Below are 21,789 nucleotides of genomic sequence, written 5' to 3' on the forward strand. Positions count from 1 at the left end.
TCATTATTAGTTTAAATTTTTACAATTTAAATATAAAGTTCATGTAATAACAAAGATTAGTATAATTTTCAATGACAATCAATAATATGAATATGCATAGCATTTCTATGGCATGCATATATGCTTGTAATAACTTTTTTAGTTTATATGTTTTCATAATTTATTTTAGACAAATAAACTTTAAAGAAACTTACTTTTTTTCCCTTTGTTAAAAGAGATGTAATTTGTAGGTTATATTTCTTTTTTACAATTTAATTGATTTAATTGATTCTCTTTGTCTCATTGGCACGTGCTTGTCTCTCTCACTCCATCTTTATTCATCAATCTCACGTTGCTAACCCTGGCTAATTTGTGAGCAAAGCCAAAGTTCTTTCCTTTTTTTTTTGCATTTTTGGATGAATCTTCAAAAAGAGGGAATGAGCTGGCAATGGCAACTATTACCCAACTAAAGAAAAAAAAAAGTACATAATTTAGATCATCGACGATTAACACGAGATTGTAAAATGGCGAGAGACATGCAGGTGTGAGAAAAGAAAACATAAAATATAGGAGGCAAAATCTTAGAAACATGTTTATGTTTAAAATTTGACCCCTAAAACATTGACTAATGGTGCTATTAACCAAAGTTATCTGATAGAAGAAAAGAATGGGCATGCCGCCACAAAAAGTGGTTTTAGCAATATGATAATAGTAGTTTAAAATAAGATTTGGCGAAAAAGGTAAAAGGGTATTGGTTTGATGAGAAGAGGACAAAGACATTAGTAGTAGAAGGAAGAAAGTGAAGGAACAAGATTTTACGATTACTAAGAAGAAACGAAGTGGGATGGGACAAGAACAGCTACTTTCGAATAGTTCGCCGCCCGAGACACTTCTAATTCCCGACAATATCTTTCGTATGATTAAAGTCCTTAACAAAATAATGTTACACCCTTGTGGGAATAAAGTTAACCCCATTTTAATCAAATTAAGCAAATACATTAGTAATTATGAACAGTTTTTTAATCTTAAAGAACGTCAAATAGTAATATATTAATAAATAATTTACACTAAATCATATTAGAAAATAAAAAAGATATGAGTAAAATAATATGGAAATCATAATATTATTTTGTTTTGAATTAAAGTCAAAACATTAACTCATTATGAAGTCAACTTTTGATTATATTTAATTTTCATAACCAAACAAATAGGTTATGATTCATTTCCTTTCTTGCTACTGATTTCTTAGGCTTTAACTGTTCTTAAAGTAATACTTATATGCACAGCCTGTAATTATTAATAATAACAAAAATAAATTAAAATATGACTTATAAAGGAAATACAGTAATGCTATTCACACCACAAGCATAAAAATCTCTCCACACATGCCCCCACAAAATATAGAATGATCAATGGTTACCCCATTCCATTTCCACACCTAACTTGTTTTTTGTCAAATAAATTTCATTGGTGTACGTTCAATTAGGTTTTGTTTGCCTCTACAACGATTAATCATCTAAGCAAAAGGGTTTCAACTTTTTGTTTCCAACCAATCTACTTTCTGTTGCAATTGTAATTTTTGTAATTATGTTTCAAGAACTCGTTTGATTGGTTTGTTTGGAGTATAATTAATGCAAAATTATTTGAGATTTTTATTAATCTCTCTCTTACATGGTGCTTATAAGCATATAACTCATTTTTATTTATTAAAGTAAAAATATATTTAACCTTTTGCTGAAGCGATAAGTTTTTGTACTATGTTGAACCTACAATAGGCTTAATTTGCAAGGTACACTAACCTATAAATGAAAGACACTTTACAACTGCCCGGTGACCCTACATATTTAATGTTTTGATTAAAATATTATCTCACACACACATATGAAGGATCACATAAATAATATAACCACTGTGAACAGACTTGGCCCGGTTAACAATTTGTCGTTTGGATATTTTAATTTATTTTAATATATATATATATATATATATATATATATATATATATATATATTATGTCAGATTTTACAGAGTGTTTTATTGGGGAGAACAACATCAATGAGATCTGAACCAAACCACATAAGACACTAACATCACTCTCAACCAAAACCTTAAGACAATGAGTTTATGAGCCAAACCACATAAAACACTGATAAATGTTTACTTCTTTTATTTATGTTATAATATGGGAACATCAATTTAAGTAACGATCTAGGTCTATCTAGGCTTGTTTAATCCTCACATTGGATAGTCAGTGAGACCCTACTACACCCTCCGATTTTCCTCCCTGGTCATTATTGCTTTGAAAAATATGAAGGAATAAGGAAAAAAAGAGAGGAGAAAATGAACTAAAATTATTTTATTGTATAAAAATTGTAAAGAAAGAGAAGTTTAAAATAAGTAAAATCAATATTTTTTTTATCTTTTATAACCTTTTTTAATGACTCCTACAAGAATTTCATAAAAATATTTAGTAGACCGGATTGAATTTTATTTATAATAGGATAAAATCCAATTCCTTAGGTTAATCCAATCTCTTAGGGCTTGACCTGAGTTTATAAATATAGTGAAGTTTATATTCTTTGAGATACATTATCTTCTCCCACATTCACGATTTTAAAAACCTTTTTTGTAAACAAAGCTATTTTGTCCTATGTAATTTGAAGTATAATTAATAGTTTTCTATAAAGTTATACTAAAGTGTAGCACATATTAGTGGGAAAATATGAGAGCATTTACAACATTTGTGTGCTTAAGATGGTTAAAATTTCAATTAAATTTGAGTGTATTTAGTTCATGACTCGAGTTGAAGTAATTAACTATTAAAATGAGTTTGAAACTGCATTTTATACTATTTAACTAATTATGAAAAGGGTTGCAAGGAATTAAACAAGGTCGTGGCTAGAAATGATTTTGTAGTAAATATTAAGTATTAAAATATTCCAGTATTAACTGTCTTTTTTCCATGAAATATGAAAATTGGGAGAAGGAAACATCTCTGAATAAAAATGGCAGAAGGAAGTGAGTGGGACAGGTAAGTGATATAGGAGTCAAAAAAAAAAGCAAACATGGAATGGCCCATTACCATAAATGAGTTACAACCTAATTAAATACTATTTAGTCCCTGTATTTGAAACCGTCTAAAGTTTGATTTCTCAAAAAATTTATTCGTATATTAACCAATAAATATAAATATTAATAATTGTATGGGTATGATTGGTACAAGATATCATAGCCCTAACTCATTTGGATGAATGTGAAGAAAAACATGATGAAGGTATGATTTGAATTGAATCCATAAAACTTGATTGATTATTATTAGGAAGAATGTGTGGAAGCAGGTGTAGTAGAGAGTGGAGGAGTGAAGGGTGAAAAGGGGAAAGGAATTTATTTGTTCCAGGGGAGAATAGAGAACAGAGAATAGGTGGAAAGTAAGTTACGTCACAATCAGAACATTATTTTATTTATAGGAACCAGCTGGCCATAAGACCGTGGAGCAGACTTCACCTAGTCTCGAGAACAAAAGAAAAGTGCAATCCCAAGGAAAATGTTACATTATTTTCTCACCAAAGATTCTAGTAATAATAATTACACAAACAATTTTTTTCTTTTTATTTTTATTTTACAGCTATGGCTAAGTTGGAATCTCTGATTTTGAGCACAAAAGAAACAAAAGATGTGGAAAGTTGGGATATAATATTCCACCCGGTACAAGAAACGCTGCCGAATTCATTGAAAAAGAGACCAAATTTAAAATTGGAATTGAAGGGTGAAATGAATCTGTAAAGTGGAAAAAGAAGGGTGAATTGGGTTATGTTATGAGCATGGGTTGCACATTTGTGGGAATGGTCCCAACCCAACCCTTTACCTAGTCTTTCTAATAAGAGCTTGTATAGAGATTTGTGTTAAGAGAATATCCAAGAATGATAGAACTTTTGATACCTATGGTGCGAGTTTTTTATGTGGAAGGTTTCTTTAGGGTTTGCTTTAGTGGGTACTACAACTCATCAACGTCCTCTTTCATCCATCTTTAAAATATTGGATTCATGTAACACTGTTTTTTCCTCAAATTTTAACACCTTTATTTAACATTTCGAATACTGGACAAGCATTAGATATAACTATTTAACTATCACGATTTAACCAACTAACCTCCACTGTAAGAGAATTGATGGAACCCATAATATAATTTAAATTATTACAAATTATAAAATAATAAGTGATTTTTTAAGGTAAAAGAATAAATTTATTCTTATAAAAATCAAAGAATATTGTTAAAGATAGTTTCAGAACAGGCTTTGCACAACTAAAATATTTTTTTCGCCTTTTAACTTATGGATCGGTGACTTTCGTATCCATCAATTTAAAATAGAGGAAGAAGTGTTTGAATTGGTGAAAGAAAAAGTTGTTGGGGGTACAGATAGCAATTGTTCCTTACCCAAATAGATCGTGGGCTAAAATCACTAATTCATCTCAAGCTCCTGTTGGCCCTATAAATAACATTGTTTAATTCGGAATCCGACCCGGAAAACACATTCGGGTTCAAATTCTGTAATGCCCTTTGATTTTGGTGAAGAACAATTAGGAAGTGTCGTATTTTATGTCGATCAATTTTTTTTTATATGAATTTTAAGGTAATTGACTAATTTAAATTTATAATTTATTATAATTGTATGATGAGTGCCTATATTATTTATTCAAATATAAATACTTTGCCTTCATTTGTTTTATGTTTGCATTAAGTGGGCTGTTAATGGGCCTTCCCAAAAAAACCGACGAACTCCACTTTTTCAACATTGAAATGGCAAGCCCTCAAAGTAGTTTTCATTCATTTTCGCAACCATTTATTAGTTTCGGGTCGGGCAAAACCCAAATCGAGTATCGGACCACTCCACCCACCCAAATCTGAAAACCATTTTCTTCTTCACCAACGAAACAAACTTACTCACATCGCAGCTTCAGGAACTGAAGAAGATTCCTTCAACCATCGCCTGTTGCATCACCATCTCCCACTCCGAACAAAGCCATTATCTATCGAAAGAAAGAGAAAGCGAATCAGAAAGTAAAAAAGAGAGAATGGGGTTTGGTTTGTTAGCTTCGAAGGTCCTCAGACCCACCTCGAGGCTCCTCCACTCTTCCCAAAACCCTACCATCTTCCTCCGAACCATCGTCTCCAAGCCTCAGCTTTGCAATCCCCAGGCCTCCGCCGCGCAGCGGGAGCAGCCGCCGCGGACTCCTGGTTAGCTTATACCGTTTATGTTAGAGTGATGATTTCGGTGTATTTTTTTGTGTGATTATGTTGTATGGTGATGACTAAGATCATCAGACATTGTAAAATAAAAAGAAAGTGGTTTTCTTTTTCTAATTCAATTTCTGGTTTCTGTATTTCAACTACAATTATGTTGCACGGCTTCACTTATTGCTCTTTCGATTTTCAGATGAGCTATCGATCGAGGAAGAAGCCGAGAGGAAAGTTGGATGGCTATTGAAGACGATTTTTTTTGTGACTGCCGGGGTTGCAGGATACCATTTCTTTCCTTATATGGGTATCCGCAATTTTCCATCAACAATTTCAACTTGTAAAAAGTCTTCATTTGCTTTTTGTAGTTCTAGCCTTACAGTGTTGTTGAAATACAATTTTCAGGAGATAATTTGATGCAACAGTCTATTTCGCTTTTGCGTGTCAAGGATCCCTTGTTCAAAAGGATGGGAGCTTCTAGATTGACTCGTTTTGCAGTAGATGGTAAGTTTTCCTATCACTATCTGTGTCACCGCTAATTGCTTGTTATTGGTACTTTATGATCCATATTTCTTTGGCACATGACATATATTGAAGCACTTGTTGGTTTATTTATTTGTACATTAGGGTAGGTTATCAAATTTCTATTCTTGCGACAAACATAGTTACATTATCCTTCTGCTTTACACTAGTTGCATTTAGTCATTTAGTATTAATCTTAGCTTATTCTTGAGATGACAAAATTATAGTTGATGGGAGATTTTGAATTTGGAATAAAAGAGTTAATATAGGTTGAAATTTTGTCCCCAAAAACTGATAATGAAATACTTACTGAGGTTTTTTTAGGTATCTCATGAAACTGATTAAGGATGAAACAAGGTGATTTATTACATTCTAAAATCTTTTGTCTCTGCATAAGTTTTTTGTAGTCAACATTGTTACTTTTTTGCTCGCAAGATGAAAGAAGAAAGAAGATAATTGAGATGGGTGGAGCTCAAGAACTCTTAAATATGTTAAGCACAGCGAAAGATGACCGGACACGGAAAGCAGCATTGCAAGCTCTTGATGCACTATTACACTCAGGTGGAATCATAATTCTTAAGTATTTTTATTTACGTGTTCTGTGTAGACTTGTTTAAAATATACTTATGATCATGCTCTCTTGGAGAGGTAGATTTAAGACCGATGGTGCTTTCGTTGTTCTAAATAATACACCAAAAGTACTCAACCTCTACATACTAACGTTTTATTAATTTATTTGTACAATATTCAGTTTGTCGTCCTTATTCAATAGATATGGACTTTTAAAGATGAAAAATAACTTGGTACTTTGGGACATTATATTTGTCAATATTTTTTATTATTAAGAACTCAGTTCAAATAACATTATGAGGTTGAAAGATGTGCAAAAGCAAAAGCAAAATAGTACTGCTAGTGCTAATCTTTTTTGTTTCTTTTTTATTGACATAAATTACTTCATTGTTATAGATGAAGCTCTAGCATCCATGCATCAGGTCGGGGCCGTTTCAGTAATTAGGTCTGTACCAAATTCACTTGAGGATGCAGAAGTTGAGGGTTTCAAGTTGAGCTTGATGAAAAGGTTCCAAGATCTGAGATATGATGTTTCATCATGAATTTTACTTGAGGTACAAGCCTCTTTTTTTTTTTGTTGGAGCATGAAATATTACTATAGGAGAGAGTAAGGTGGCAACCAAATCATTTTTGGGGAAGAGTAATGGAAGTTATTGTGTATCCTTTGGCTAAATCCAATAAGATCATAGTTACTGTTATTTTGTTTTATTCACTTGTCAAGTGCCATTTGTTGCTCATCTATGTAAATCTTGATAAAACTGCAGCTGTATATTAGGTTCACTCTACATTCTTAAACTTAAACCCTTGTTGAACCATTTCAAATGTATAATTGATCATACACTGTCATTAGTGAATGTATGCAATTTCTAGTAAAGCATGACCTTCATCTTTAGGCTAAAACAAAGTGGTCCTCGTCTTTAGACCTAGTAGTCATAGGTCGCTATTTAAATTGTTTAGGGTAAACTAAACAATTTAGGATTTGTTCCTCCAGCAGATCTGCGTTGTCAATTCCACTATGCAATTTAGGATCGAAGGCATATTTAGGTTCCATTTATCTTATCAAGCTCGGAATGTTGCACCATCTCCAATCTTTTCAGAAGGACCATATCACTGTCCAATGAAGTTTTCACAAAGTTTTTATGTGAAAAGGAAATAAAGACAATTATTTAAGCTTTTGTGTAACTTAAAACTATTGTAACCTTTTTTGTTGATAGAAAAGATACAGAGGAAAAGGAGAAAAGCAAAGCCAAAAAATCACTTACAGAGGAAAAGGTACACAACATGGTTTCTAGAGAGCAACATTGCATTCTCCTTATTAATATTTCATACGAAAATCTCACATGAGAGAATCAAAATCTATGTGAAAATTTATGTGAATCCTTAATGTAATTACACCTGCAACTAGCGAGGATTCCCTGTAAGAGGATTGATCTTTTGGGACCAAGGGGTTTCATTTATCATTGTCTTGGTTGAATTTGTATTTCTTAAATTGTTGAATGTTTTTATGCTTTGGGGAAACTTTGCTCTATTATCAACGACAAGATCACTCTTCTTCTGAGGGAGAGAAGAGGTTGGTTTCGGTTCTTAGTTTGCTATTGTTGAAGCTTGATCTGCTTGGCCATTGCAGGACATAAATGAAGAGTTGATTTCAGACAAAACCCACTTTTGTTATGATGGTTTGAAAAGGAAGAGGTTCAAAGACCTCATGATTCGTGGTCCTGATGGACGACGATTTAAGGCTGTTAACTGGCGTGATGCCCATGCTGTGGTATCAGAGATTGCCCACCAATATGAGTTATGAAAAGGAATTTCAAGGTAGAATTCAAGGACAACCATCCCATGACTCACTTCTCAGCAAGAACGAAAACAAAATAATAACCAGAAGAGGACTGCCACTACACGACCCATAGGAGAATTTATATCATGAAGTTCTGCAACCCTACATCAAACAATTTAAAAATAATAAACCTTTGCCATCAAAAACAATTCTTCCCTCATGTTGCACCATTAAAACATTAAAACAAGATGAGAAATTCAGGATATTGAAATAAATTGATAATCTAAGACGTGCCTTATATTTTAAAATTAAGATATAAATTTTACCAACAAAGAAAGGGTTGTTATCGGTGCATACAATATTTATGAGAAAGTCTCCATTGGCACATTCTCTATTTTCAACAACTGGAGTGTGGCAATAATTTAAGGTTAATTTGAGCTATGGTTGAAAGAGATAAGTAAGGGAACAGAGAAACTTGGGATCCAAGAAATATAAAGTCGGCACAAAGCAAACTGAACCAGGAAATTTTTCTTTTTTTTTTCGAACAACAAATCACAAAAAGATAATTAATTTCTCATCATATTGGATTTCTACAACTTCACATTATGAAAGGGATCGCTTGTATAAAGTCGGCATTAACTCTTTTTGTTTGTGTGAACTTAACCCAATGCGACTAATCTTAATAGTTTCAAACTTTCTAACGAAAAATTCATTTCATTGATAGAAGCCATATGCCAAAACAGAAGTGGTAGCAATAAAACCAAAGTTTATTTACTTTAACCTACGATAGCGTTATCAAAATGAGTAGCCTTCACATTTGTGTTGAGTGATGATATACAAATTATTACTTTGAAGAGAAAGAAACACATGAGCTTCAATTGATTTAGGTACTTCTAACACACTGATGTAAAGATTATGAAATGCACGTGTTATATCTTTCCTACATTGGAAGTAAGGTTAGGAGTCCCAGGAATCACATGACTGAGCCCTAAAAGGGCTCTTCACAAGCTACCATTCACCTACACTTCTTCAGTTACACTGACTCGTGATTCTTATCAATGATTCTATAAATTAAATCCTTTCAAATTATTTTCTCTTCTATGAAGATTTTGATTTTCCAAATGTTCCACAAAAACATACGTAACAATTAACACAAGTTAATTCTTGAAAGAAAAATACATTATTTGGATTTGAGTTATTTTTAAGTCAAATTTCAAACGTAACTAAGCTTTACAAAATTTATTTGCAAGATGAGTGTAAATTTGTCATATTTTTAGTTAACATGAAATTTCTAACATAATTCTCACATCGAGACATATATATATCTCGTGTAATTAAACATTAATTATGGTTTAATGACGATGACATGATATACCCAACAATAGATAATTTAATTATAATAGACTTTGGATGAATATAATACTATGTTAAGAAATAAACTTTAAACTAACTTAATCCTATAAAATTATCTTGTAAGATGAAGTTTATATGTATATATATTCTAATTTAATTATATCTTTAAACAACGTGAAATCTCCGACAACTCATGTTATTGTTCTAAATACCACCGAATTTAACAATGACTAATCTTTATTAAGAAAATTGGTTGACCACTGAGTTTAATTTTGGAAAAGCTAACAATTTTAAACACAATCTCTCTTTTTAATCATGTATTTTACCATAATACTTAAGCACGACACTTTATTTGTAGAAACTTTGTCTACAAACAACATATATATGCTTAGTTTAAATTTCTTATGTTGGTCAACAAATTTATTCTACAGAAACATGGATTACATGCAATTTAGATAGATATAAATCACCAAAACCTAGTAATGGAAAACAGATAATGATCATAAAGCATGATTGGCCTTTGGCAGACACATAGCTAGATTAACCGTAGGTACACATTTGACTGATAAAGCAGTGCCACCTACCATATTAGCCCTTTTATTCATCCTCTGCTTATTCTTCATCCTTCTGTTACCATTATCCTTACGATCACTGTTATCTGCATTGCTGCAGCCATTGCCAATGTTGTTCTGGCCAGACTCTTTAATAAGCCCATCCAATTGCTTTGAAATTCGTTGAACTTCATATGAGTCAAGAAGAGGCTTAATGGGGCGAATTGATGGTGTTTCCTTAGCCATTCTCATAGCTTCTAACTTGTAACGTGAAGGCCTTGCTACAGTTTGAGATCTTTTGACATCAAACTCATTCTTGGCCTTTGCTTTAGACCCTGAACCATGTAGGTACCATGCCCATGCAGCAGCTTTCACAATGGCCAATTCATCTTTGGTTTCTTGAGGCTTCTTTCTCTCAACGAGAGAGTTCAGAGAGAAGAGCTTGAAGGACATGATCACATGAGACTACTTCTTTTTGAAAAATGTGAATGTGTTTGGAAAATTTATGTTCCGCCATGCAATGCAATGTGTTGTGGTTGAGAACTTCACGTGTCAGGAATGGTGTGTGTAACTTTTTTTTTGAAGTGTTCACAAATCACAATGATGTTGTCAGAATTTTAATAACATCATTTAATGAAATATGGGTTTTCGGACCTACCAGAAGTTTAAATATGTGGTCGTTTGGCTCCGGTAAGAAACTGGTGTGGCCTATAGCAATGTATTTTTCTGACTTGTCTACACCAATAGAGTTTTATTCTTCAACCCTTTTTAGAGGCTTTTAGGTTCAGTCAGAAACCAACCACTTCAAGATGTGTGGTGTGTATATGCCCTACTAAAAGTTCACAATCAGCACTTCCTTTATGTTCTCATCATGATTTTTCTTTTGGGAATTGTAAACTGCATCCTTCTCAATCTTACTGTCTGTTAGTTTAATTTTTTTTATATATATAATCTCATCGTAAGAATGTGTTGCAACTTCAAAATTTTCAAATGATTTTTACTTAAAAATCAATTGGATGCTTAGTTTGATACGTTCTTTGAAGGTATGATTACTATACATTACTAGATTTTCTCTCGGAAGTGTCATGTTTGGAACTAGAGAACAAGAATATACAAGGGTAAATGCTTTTCAGTGAAAAAATTATGGCTTCGTCGAGAGAAATGTTAGCACTGCAACTTTCCCAGAACGGAAAAATATTATTTCTGGAATCAAATGGGGGTGGATGGGGGTCTAGTATATTGAAGTGATATAAAAGAAAATACTATAACTGAGCATAGAACAGTTCAATATAAAGGTAGTGTAATTAACAACAGTATTTCTATGCTCAGTAACATTGTTTCCCTTTTTACTTATTTCCTTTATCAACAAAAAAATTGCCTATGTATTGAAGTAAACACATAAACATAATAATAAAAAATAAATAAAAGAAACGGGGAACAAAAAATCCTGTCATGGTGTTTCATTGCTTGGCTTCTAATGAAGTTTGTGTCCAAACAAATTTTGAGCTCGCTTTAAACATGAAAGATACTCGTTCTTTATTTCAGGGGTATCAGCAATTGACTTCTCAGATACAAACTGCAAAGCAAGAATGAAGATGGAACAGATTTCAAAATCCCATATGAAAGAAATGCACGGAAGATGTTCACACCCTTCATGTAATGATTTGCTAATGAAACATCATTTGTATGGTCTCAAATGCATGTAAGGAGATGAAAATTTTGTCTCCTTAATGCTACATGAAATTCATAAAGCAACAGATTTGTAAAGATGTCAAAAAAAAAACATCGACAGTCAAAATATTAGGGACCATGGGTGGTTTATTGATCCAAATCATTCATTTTATTGGTTTAAGAGATTAATATTCTGTAATATAAAATGAACGGCTTTGATCTATGGACCACCCATGACTCCTAATATCATGGACCATTGTAGAAGCCACTGTCAAGCACAATGTCCAGTAATAATTCTCCCAATATGTGTGCACTCTCATCAAATATTTCATCACCAGAATTTCTATGAGGAATTACTAGAATAGCAAGAATTTATTAATCGAACTTCATTTCATATTTGATTACTCTGATGAGATGAGCCAATGACATAACTTTCAATTTTTTTAGCAGACATGGAACCATCAATCAACAAAATCTTATATAAATGCTCTCCTCAGAAAGGAAAAAAATCAACTTCTTTTTTACCTGAAATAACGTTATACTACTCAGTAATGTTCCAAAATAGTACATTAATTATATATGACGATTAATTAACTTGAAAAATTAGATTATACATCCCCCAAAAAATATCAGACAAAAACGTTTACCTCTTTGTAAGCAGAAATGCATTGAAGAAGTGCATCCCGAGCCTCGAGGTTAATGTTCCCTTCCTGCTTAGCAAAACATCAACACTTAACCAAGTAGAAATATTGTATTTGCAATTTTCTCATTTCTTTGGGAAAAGAACCTAGTTGTAATGCCATCAAGGCTTGTAATCTAACCTGAATCTTCTGCAATTCTTGCTTTTCTAACTCTACTGACGACAATGTATTGAGTGATTGCAACTGAAAAAGTTACATTTATATTTTAATAAACAAATCATTCTTAATCACAAAAATAATCCCATAAAACTAACCAATATGGCCAGTGCAGCTTGGCCTTCCTTTCTAGAATATCCGGGCTCACTGTTTCTCTTTAACTTGTCCTTTTGTTTTGATACCTTCCGTAAACATTCACGTGCAATTCTGAGATGGAACAAGAAATGGCATATCATAAATGTCCTTCATTCTATAGACTAGACAAATTCTTGAAATTTCAGGAGATGGCTGTAATTGCTGGGCAAACCAGGCAAATGCCTTCACCTTAAACCAAATATTATCCTTCAAAATATGATAGTTCAAATTATATTAATGTTTACAATTAAAAGTTATATAAGACCAGTCTAATTCTTCAACAAGAAATTACTGGTGTAATGCAATAATGTTGGGAGGAAATTAAAACGCACAAGTTTTCTTCAGCAAATATAATTCAATAAGGTCCATAAGGTTACCCCACAATATAATCAGTTGTTGAATGCTCATTCGATAAAATAAATCTATTTCAGAACTAATTAATTAAATATTATCCTTTCCTTAAGTGAACCAACCCAACCTAAATGTTGTATGAATAAAAATATTAAATCCACCTGTCAAAAAGGCATGGACACAGAAAAAAAAACTGCACTGTAAAAAGAAAGAACAATTGTGACTAGAAAAAGAAACAAAGCATATGATAACTTGCTTGAGTTTCGATATTCAAAAGTAGTTGAGAAAGAGATAGGCATCTCAAACTAATACCAACCTTATGGAATTATGCAAATGATTCTTCGCCATGTCAAGCTCAGCTTCAGCTTTAGAAACATCCAACTTTTTATGTTGACTGCAGTCAAGCATTACCACTCTTGCTAGATGAAGTAGGTTTGCACCAATCTGACCATGGATAAAGAAAGAAAACGTCATGATTTTTCTTCAAATAAGAAAACACCAGCTTTGCAATCAATTTTAGGGAATTGAAATCTAAACATAATTGGAACTGCCAAAATTACTGTCAAAGAAAAACATACCTGAATATGATCACTGGGAAGCAACTCCTTCCTGACATCAAGACATCTGAAAGGAAAAAAGTTGAGGATTTCATTTGTATAAAATTAAAATTAATTTCCCAGATTTAAGATTACAACCTTTCAAGAAGATCTTTTGAATCTTTTGTATTGCCAGATGCTAGCAGGGTCAAAGCCAGAGATTCAGCTGCAATAACTGTAGCCAAGGAATTCCATCCCTATATTACACCAAATGCATCGTGATTTTGACAATGACGACATATTTTTGTGACAACAATTCATGCAACATTTTCTAATTTCATTGAGTATGATCCACAAATAATTCTAAATGAAAACAGAAAGTGGCAAATGGAAAAAGATTACAAATCCCTACCAAGGAACATCATAAAATATCAATCTGACATCAGTGCCACTTATGCTACTTTCTTTCCACAATTGTTAAATAATAATAATAGTTTTATGAATAATCAGATCATGATTGTTTTGCAAGAAATGAAACTCCTAACTAGTTTAAAAAATGGAGTCTATTTATGAAGTAGCACCCACTGTTATTTGATCAAATAAATTAAATATGCTAATAATAAAATGTCAATCTAAATAGAATAACTTGAATCTTTGACTATTATTCAGCAAGAATAGAAATAGCATTCTATCACAACTGAACTCTTAATCAGAAAATAATAGCGTGCAACCACCCTATCTATGGGCCTGCTCAATACAGTGACAGTAAGAAACAGGAAAAGAAACCAACTAGTCAAGTCAAGGCCATCCTTGTATCCCTAACAATGGCATGACATAAAAGTGGCAGAGAAAGTACCAAATAAGCCGCAACCACCAATTCATTCAGATGAAAAACTCAGCCAGTTTAGAGAAATTGTATTTGAGTAGTGAGGATTATTTTATTTCATCAAGCAGAAGTTTGTTTTACTTAAACAATTTCCTAAAAAAATTATCCCCATACTCAGTACTTTACATATTTTTTTAAATATACATGCATCATCATGAACAGGAAACTTGATATAGAGCAAACAAAAGAAGTTCACAAAATAACCTTTGACAATTCAAGAATATGCAGGATCTTTCTCTGAATCATCTCAGCTTCAGCAACTTGATGTGACTTCATATATATCTAAAAGAATACAGCAATAAGTAGATATAATTAAGAAAGATAATATGGGAATTAATAAACAGAAACAGATCCACTTTGAGGTGAACAACGCACAAACTCATTTTGGCTTTATATGCTGGAACTCATAATTATGTTTCGAAGAAGACCAAACTCCTTACAAATTGGTAAAAAAACCCTACAGAGAGCCCAGAACCAGCTCTTCTCAAATTTAAAGGTTGTTTGGTGAAGAAACAAGAATAGTTTTTATCTATTATCTAGTTGTGTCTGAGAGCAAGTATGTAAACAATATTTTACCCTTCAAGTCAACTTGGATTGTGTGAAATAGGTTTTAGGTGTCCTTTCTCCACTTATAGATAGAACACTAACTGAACAGAATCACTAAAAGAGATAAAATGCTTAAAACATAATAGTATCTGCTGTCTCCCCGAGTGCAGACTCCTAAATAGATTAGTTCTCAGTCTTAAAAGACAAACACGTGATGTATCATTCTATTTACACAACTACACATTTTAATAATATGTAACAGCATCATAAAAAAAATTTGCAAACAGCTCCTAACTTTCTGCCCTTTACTGTCCCACAACATTTGCTGTTGAACATATTCTAATAATACAAAACTGCTGACGGCTATTATTATTATTATAAATTCCGATAATAATTATTGTTCCAACTTTCTGCCAATAACTATTATAACTGGCCTTAAATTGATTCCCATGGTATAGCACAAGTTTATATTAACATTACTGTACTGTGTGATTCTACCCCCTAAGCAATTGCAAAATATTCAAGATAAATATTACATTTCATCCTTGCCAACATATATAAATATACAGTGTAAAGGTTTTTCATATTGTTATGTATGATAGGATTGTTGACTTCTGTAATAATTACCTTAAAAGTTATATAGGGTGATTTCTAATTGGTTGACACCCAAAACAATCTTTACACTGGCAATGCATGAAATATATATATATATATATATATATATATATATATGCTTTTTTGGAAGGGATATTATATTTTATCAAAGATTATTTGCGAGGAAAAAGGCTTAAAAGGCCACCTGTGAGAGGTAACGTAGTCTTCTAATGCATACAGATGACTCCCCTTCACCACCTTCCTACATTCATAAAATAGTTAGATTAAGCACAACTGATAATAATAATAATAATAACAACTACGAACTACCACTGTGGGGAAAAATTTAAGTTATATAACGATGTTCCACATACCTCCAGCATTCTTATAGAGTCCTTAATAAGGACCTCAGCATCCCTTTCTTTTCCTTGAAGATACAAAACCTGAACACAATTACAGTAGAATAAGATCCTCCGTTGAGAAAAAATTCCAACTTCCAGTAAGCGTCAAAAAGAGAAAAATAAGTTCACAACGAAGCAATTGCATTCCAAACCCCCCTATTAAGCATTAGACCTAAAAGAAGCAAGAAAACTATTATATGCCGGAGAAATTACATAGACTATCCTTTTAAATCTCAGATTTTTTTCATATACTACAATGTTGTGGAGCATTGGCACAGACTGATCATGTATATCTAAAACAAACTTATTTCACTGCTCCTTCATGCATCACCTTAATTCACAATTCTTTTTTTTTCTTGTAAAAGAAGTTTATTAAGAATAGAAAGTAGAAATACCCTTTTTTATTCAAAATAAAGAAGAAAAAAAAACTAGAAATACATGTAAAACCTATGGCATAAAATTTCTCGCATAGCTTTACAAAAGAGCAGGTAATGAGAATATCTATGACAAATCAGTATCCTGTTTCTACCCACATTCTAAAACAAATAAACCACTTTCAATCCACATTTTCACTCATTTTTGGGGTTAAACTTTTGTGGTAGCATGTCTAAGTTTTGTGAAAATAGTAGTGAAAGACTCCATCTATAAAAAGCTGTTTCTATCTTCAACTCAATTTTTTCAATCTAGTGGAGATAAAAATGCCACTGTTTCATAAAATTTTATGTTTCTAAGATGTAGTAAAGGAAATGGTGGAAACAAATTTTGTTTTCATTTTCCTTTCCAAATTATTAAAAATAGTAAACAGAAAAAGAAGGTGGAAATTTGGAAATTGATAGTGAAGAAGCATGTCAACTGAATTAACCAAAACACTACCTTTTTTTTTATTTATTTTGATCTGAAGATCAATATTCCAGAATCTAAATTTCTTGTTTCTAAAGACAGTGCTAGACTACTTTAACAGAACAAACAAAAACAAAAAGTAGTAGTGCAAAAGGACAAATAATTACCACTCCTAGATGAAACATTGTATCTGAACATTCTGAATGGCCATACCCCAGAACACGCCTTTTTATCTGAATCAATAGACATTATCACATGCTATAATCAAGACAACATACAGCCTCAATCAACAAACACAGAAAGGATGTCAAGATATAAAAAATGAAATACATGGTGATATACAGAGGAAAGTAACAGCCTCTCCCTGAGAATACTAGATTCCATACCTTCAAAGCGCGCTGTTAAAAAAAAAGGCAGAAAAGGTGGTCACTAGAATTGAAAGAACATAAAGCAGTAGGACTAACTACAATATCAAACTGTGTTAGTGTCACAAACAGATTAAGTGCATGGAAAAAGGGAATAACAAAAAATGTACAAACAAAATTACCAACATTACATAACATTCAGAAGATTTCCAACTGCTTAAAAAGTTGAGTGTTTTGGTTTCTATAGGTTCATTTAAAATTCATTGGGGACCTTCTCTTGTAGAACTCTGTACTTATTAAGGGCTTTTATCCAACTTTTGCCTTCATTATTGTCTTGATTAAGAGACTCTCTTTACCCACGACTAGGAGTTAAGAGAAAGAAGTGTTCAGGTGGGGGACTTTGTTGTAGACCCAAGAAATAGTAAGTCATACTTGTCAATTTGTAGAAAAAAATTACATGGTTGATAATAGCAGCGATGTTTTTCTCAATTAAGTATTGCCTCACAACACCATATTAGAGTGTCCTAGAAAATAGGGTAATTTGTGGGGTTTAGTTCCTGTAGTTCAAAGTACAAGACATTATTGAGAGTAGGGTAAAATTGATGGATATTAATTAGAAGAGTTGAATAAAGTGATACTTATCCAATAATGGGAGAGAAAAAACACAACACTAAGATCAAGATTGTTGAGTTCAACTAATTACCTCGTAGTTAACACGAGCTTCCTCCAATTTCTTCTGTCCAAGGTAGAACTGCCCAAGGTTGTGAGCAGCAACTCCAACCCTACATGATCAAATATTCAACATTAGAGACAAGAATGGATATGTGGAAATCAATATGGATATCCATATCCACGTCCATACACACACACACATATATATATAGCTTAAAGGCATTTCTTACCCTATAATTTACCTCCTTTTTTGGTTTTGGTCCCTACTTTAGACGAGAATATAAATTATGGGTTTATTCCACAATTACAATACCATATTTATGCACAATTTTAAGAGAATTGATCACAGATTTAGGGATTAGAAACAATCTATCAAGGAAAATGGTGGAAAGAAGTACGATTTCCCTAATATTCCTTAATTATACCATATATATAAACATACACTCTCAAGCAATAGCATACATATCATTAGCATCCAACTTGTCACATATGTACATTATTCTTCCACCCCCACCCGTCCTTGATTTGTAGAGCAGATCAAGGAGTCTTAACCTCTCTATGTTTCATCCTTCCACGGAAAACTGGATTACAAGATATTCAAAGTTGACTGCCTATATTATATATCGAGTAGGAACTAGGAAATTTGAAGGCTTGTTCCACAAATCTTGAAGCAACGATTTTCATTTATTTGGTACAATGGGCTTAAGTTGAAACTTTCTAGTATTTTCTTATCTACATCTGTTCCTCCTTTTCAGAATATTATGTTCCCAAGACCCATTTCCAGGCTAGCTCTAGATCATCAATTAAGTCCCTTAATAAGCATTAAACCTGATTGACGTAAGATCTATATAATATCACAATTCCCATTCATTTATTTTATAAAATTTCTGATTCCTAGTAATGATACTCAGCTTCATACAATTGAAAGTAGATGAAGCATTATTTATGATGGGAACAGTTATTGCACCCTACCGTACATCATCAGGACCAAAAGATTCCTCTAATATATTGATGGCTTCCAAATACAATGGCTCTGCTTTGTCAAATGCCTTTTTAACCCTGTAGAATTCTGCCTGAAAGAATAATAATCAAAATGAGGCATATTATCAGAGTCATTTTATTTCTCAACTAGCCTAAACAACACACGTAAGTATTCTTATTTATAATGATGAAGAGATACAGTAATAAGGAAGAAAATCAATAATTAATAATGATAAATATTTGCTATGATATTTCCCTATTTGATGTAATCAAGTCATATAATATTTCCCTGTTTAATATAATCAAATCATATCTTTCATCAAATGTTCTAATGATTATTTTGATAAAGATTATCGTGTTTGATATGCATTTAGCTTGGAAAGCCTTATTGCCTCATAAATAATGTGACGCTTGATCTCTCTCATTTTAGATTTTTCAAGTAGTACGTAATCTTGCCCTGTCCTAGTTGAACTCATACCTTTTGTCCCTCCTATAAAACTCCTTTATCAAAAATATAATCAATTAAGAAAGTGACGATGTCAATTGCAAGTAAAATGACCAGATTATTGCATGCAGAAGCAACATGCGGATCTTGCTCGCCAAAACCTTCTTTAGCTTCTTGTATAGCAGAAAGGAAGAGTTTTTCAGCTTCATCTAGTTTTCCCTGGCAAATAATAGATAGTCAACAACAATCTTTTTCCACTACACAGGCTGTATAAAAGAACTTCGTAACAAAGAAACATCCTGCCTGCTGAAAAAATTCTCTCGCTTTATCAGTAAAGACTCTCCATTTTGCTGTATGTATGTTTGATACGACAGAACCATCCTCAATCTTTCTCAAGCCCATTAAGTCATCTCCCAGGTCATTGTTAGAAGATGCTTCAGTTGTCGCATTTTCTGCAAATGTGGCGTTGGCACTAATTCCTAAAGTTATTGCTGCACAAAAATCATATTACTCAACTTAAATTATGTGGGACAATTGGCACAGGACATTTCACATTAACTTCATTCCAACATAATATCATAAGCTTAATGTACAATTTGATTTCGAAAATAAAAGGAAACAAACTATTTAAATTTGTATTTTTCCTTTAATATTTTGTTTTTGTATCCAAGTATTCAATTCATCTTAAATCTTAAATCAACTTAATTTTATCTCATCATCCAATCCAATAGACAGGTCAATCAAAATTACATTCTTAAGTTTCCCAAGAGCGTATTTAATATATAGGGAATGTGCTAAGTGAGAGTGTACTCAAACATAAAAAATCACACTCCATACTTTAACATCTTAGTTTCTTTTACACAGTATTGTCAAACAAAGGATTTCAGTCCCTACAATCCTTACTATCTCAATTAAATTTAATGCTAACATAGAAGTGGGTGCAAGATTTATCCTTGCTTCAAGCTTGAAGTCTTTAATGAGGAGTGTCTTAGAGATGAAACCTATAATTTTGAGTGACCAGTTTTCCCCAACAATATAGAAAAGGAAGCTGAATAAGATTTTTGCGGCATTGTTCTATATAAGCATATGAAATAGCAGCCAGTGAAAGCGAAAAAATTGATAGGCAAAGAATAAATTGATTGAGGGATTAACATTTTAAAAGATAGTGAACTTTCCCCTTGATCCAAAGGATTCAACTTTACTCTCTGCCTGTCACTAGGAAGAACTTTCTCCGTAAAAATTAGCAGCAAAAGATTGGAATACAACATGAAATAATTATAACAGAATTACAGAGATAGCATCGTTACAATTTTAAAATTATGAAATGACAAAACATGAGTAGCCTCTAGTTAAGAAAAAACATACCTACATGTCCAGATATAACAATCCATAAACAGGGATCCCTAAGGTTTATCCTCCAACCATGTCCACCAGTTTGGTACCAACGGGGAAGTTTGAGCTTAACTGGAGTAACAGAAAAACAATAAGTAAGAATAGAAAAATGTCGTCTTCCTTGCAGGATAATAAAACCGTTCTCCGTGCACAACTAATAACAATGATCGACCTCGGTCCTATGCAGCACAGTCAACAATGAGAGATGAAAAAAACCTTAGTATATAAAATTTAAATGACAAAGAGGAAAAATAGTTCCTTTCCTCAAAATTAGGAAGTGGGTGCAAGGGTTTTAGTGAAAATCTGAAGTAATATTATCTATTCTATTTTCAATTCCAATAAACACCAAACTCAAAATGGGCACCAAGGAAATTAACGTCTCTCTAAAGAATAGCTGAAACTAGAAAAGATGCAGGGCACCAAAGTTGGCATTTGGATTTGCCACAAACTTGCCCTGGAAATTAACATCATTGTGCTATAACAGTGCATACTTCATTTGCCACTCGTTTACACAAAAACCCTCCATCTAAAATCTAAAAAAAAAGAGACATGATCACAATCACCATAAGAGTTGAATACACGTGTGAAAAACAAGCAAACCCAAAAGAGACTTTTGATGAGAAAATGTAAGGGGTGTCATCAAATTGCAGTGAAAGTGATGTCAAGAGAGTTAAGACGAAAGAGTAGGCATGGTTTTGCGTACCGGAAAGTGCATCTGTGGTGGTTACCGTGGAGGCAGGGAAGGCATGAGAAGCAGGAAAGCGAAGTTTTTTCAGCAAATTTGCTGCAGCCACACGCAAGAGCATCTTTTCTAGAGAAGATTTACAACAGATTTGTTGATGTGCTGCAGCAGAGTTCGAAAAGTTGGAGTTTGGGTTTATGCTTTCAAACTTTTCTCAGGGGATGTCATTTTATGTTTTCATTTTTTTTTTTAGCTGATTATATATATTTACTTTTATCATTGTGAATTCATTTGTTGATTATTTTAACATTGTTTGTAATTTTATTTCATTTTTCATGCGAATCAAAATCAATCACTATTTTCTTAATTACAAACAAAGACGAGGGAACACTAAAATGGGCCTCAAGCGTAAAATGAAATGGGCCTCAAGCGTAAATAAAATGGGCC

The 21,789-nt window shown here is 32.6% G+C and overlaps 3 protein-coding genes across 4 annotated transcripts; 1 reads left to right on the forward strand and 2 right to left on the reverse strand.

Annotated features, from left to right (window-relative positions):
- The first annotated feature begins 4,888 nt into the window (after positions 1 to 4,888).
- LOC114177031 (ARM repeat superfamily protein) lies at positions 4,889 to 7,181 on the forward strand. The gene is made up of 5 exons (XM_028062262.2): positions 4,889 to 5,215; positions 5,415 to 5,522; positions 5,621 to 5,719; positions 6,173 to 6,298; positions 6,704 to 7,181. The coding sequence occupies exons 1-5, from the start codon at positions 5,053 to 5,055 to the stop codon at positions 6,847 to 6,849; spliced, it is 642 nt and encodes a 213-aa protein (XP_027918063.1). The 5' UTR covers positions 4,889 to 5,052; the 3' UTR covers positions 6,850 to 7,181.
- Positions 7,182 to 9,829: 2,648 nt separating this feature from the next.
- On the reverse strand, positions 9,830 to 10,574 carry LOC114188866 (uncharacterized). Its single transcript, XM_028077845.2, has one exon. The coding sequence runs from the start codon at positions 10,439 to 10,441 to the stop codon at positions 9,938 to 9,940; it is 504 nt and encodes a 167-aa protein (XP_027933646.1). The 5' UTR covers positions 10,442 to 10,574; the 3' UTR covers positions 9,830 to 9,937.
- A 578-nt stretch (positions 10,575 to 11,152) lies between these two features.
- On the reverse strand, positions 11,153 to 21,582 carry LOC114169976 (Tetratricopeptide repeat (TPR)-like superfamily protein). 2 transcript variants are annotated; one of them, XM_028055448.2, is made up of 18 exons: positions 21,364 to 21,582; positions 20,634 to 20,732; positions 19,572 to 19,759; positions 19,383 to 19,487; positions 18,815 to 18,915; positions 17,874 to 17,952; positions 17,192 to 17,203; positions 16,973 to 17,038; positions 15,939 to 16,007; positions 15,770 to 15,826; positions 14,629 to 14,706; positions 13,698 to 13,795; positions 13,581 to 13,626; positions 13,319 to 13,446; positions 12,615 to 12,723; positions 12,481 to 12,543; positions 12,307 to 12,369; positions 11,153 to 11,564 (listed from the first exon to the last, which is right to left on the reverse strand). In XM_028055448.2, exons 1-18 carry the CDS (start codon positions 21,464 to 21,466, stop codon positions 11,463 to 11,465), a joined length of 1,566 nt encoding a protein of 521 aa, XP_027911249.1. In that variant the 5' UTR covers positions 21,467 to 21,582; the 3' UTR covers positions 11,153 to 11,462. The 2 variants fall into 2 exon arrangements, with proteins under 2 accessions (XP_027911249.1, XP_027911330.1); XM_028055529.1 differs by having other exon boundaries at positions 20,638 to 20,732; positions 21,364 to 21,581.
- Positions 21,583 to 21,789: the final 207 nt, after the last annotated feature.

The sequence above is a fragment of the Vigna unguiculata genome, chromosome 1 (genome assembly GCF_037176805.1).
Source record: "Vigna unguiculata cultivar grain cowpea cultivar isolate G323 ecotype 2 chromosome 1, ASM3717680v1, whole genome shotgun sequence".
NCBI classification, from domain to species: Eukaryota; Viridiplantae; Streptophyta; class Magnoliopsida; order Fabales; family Fabaceae; genus Vigna; species Vigna unguiculata.

Coding starts and splice junctions, on each gene's coding strand:
- LOC114177031 (XM_028062262.2), top strand. CDS start 5,053: ATGGGGTTTGGTTTGTTAGCTTCGAAGGTCCTCAGACCCACCTCGAGG. Junction 5,216..5,414: donor GCAGCCGCCGCGGACTCCTG/GTTAGCTTATAC, acceptor TTCGATTTTCAG/ATGAGCTATCGATCGAGGAA. Junction 5,523..5,620: donor CCATTTCTTTCCTTATATGG/GTATCCGCAATT, acceptor TACAATTTTCAG/GAGATAATTTGATGCAACAG.
- LOC114188866 (XM_028077845.2), bottom strand. CDS start 10,441: ATGTCCTTCAAGCTCTTCTCTCTGAACTCTCTCGTTGAGAGAAAGAAG.
- LOC114169976 (XM_028055448.2), bottom strand. CDS start 21,466: ATGCTCTTGCGTGTGGCTGCAGCAAATTTGCTGAAAAAACTTCGCTTT. Junction 17,953..18,814: donor TTTGGTCCTGATGATGTACG/GTAGGGTGCAAT, acceptor TTGATCATGTAG/GGTTGGAGTTGCTGCTCACA. Junction 16,008..16,972: donor CAATGTTTCATCTAGGAGTG/GTAATTATTTGT, acceptor AATTGTGTTCAG/GTTTTGTATCTTCAAGGAAA.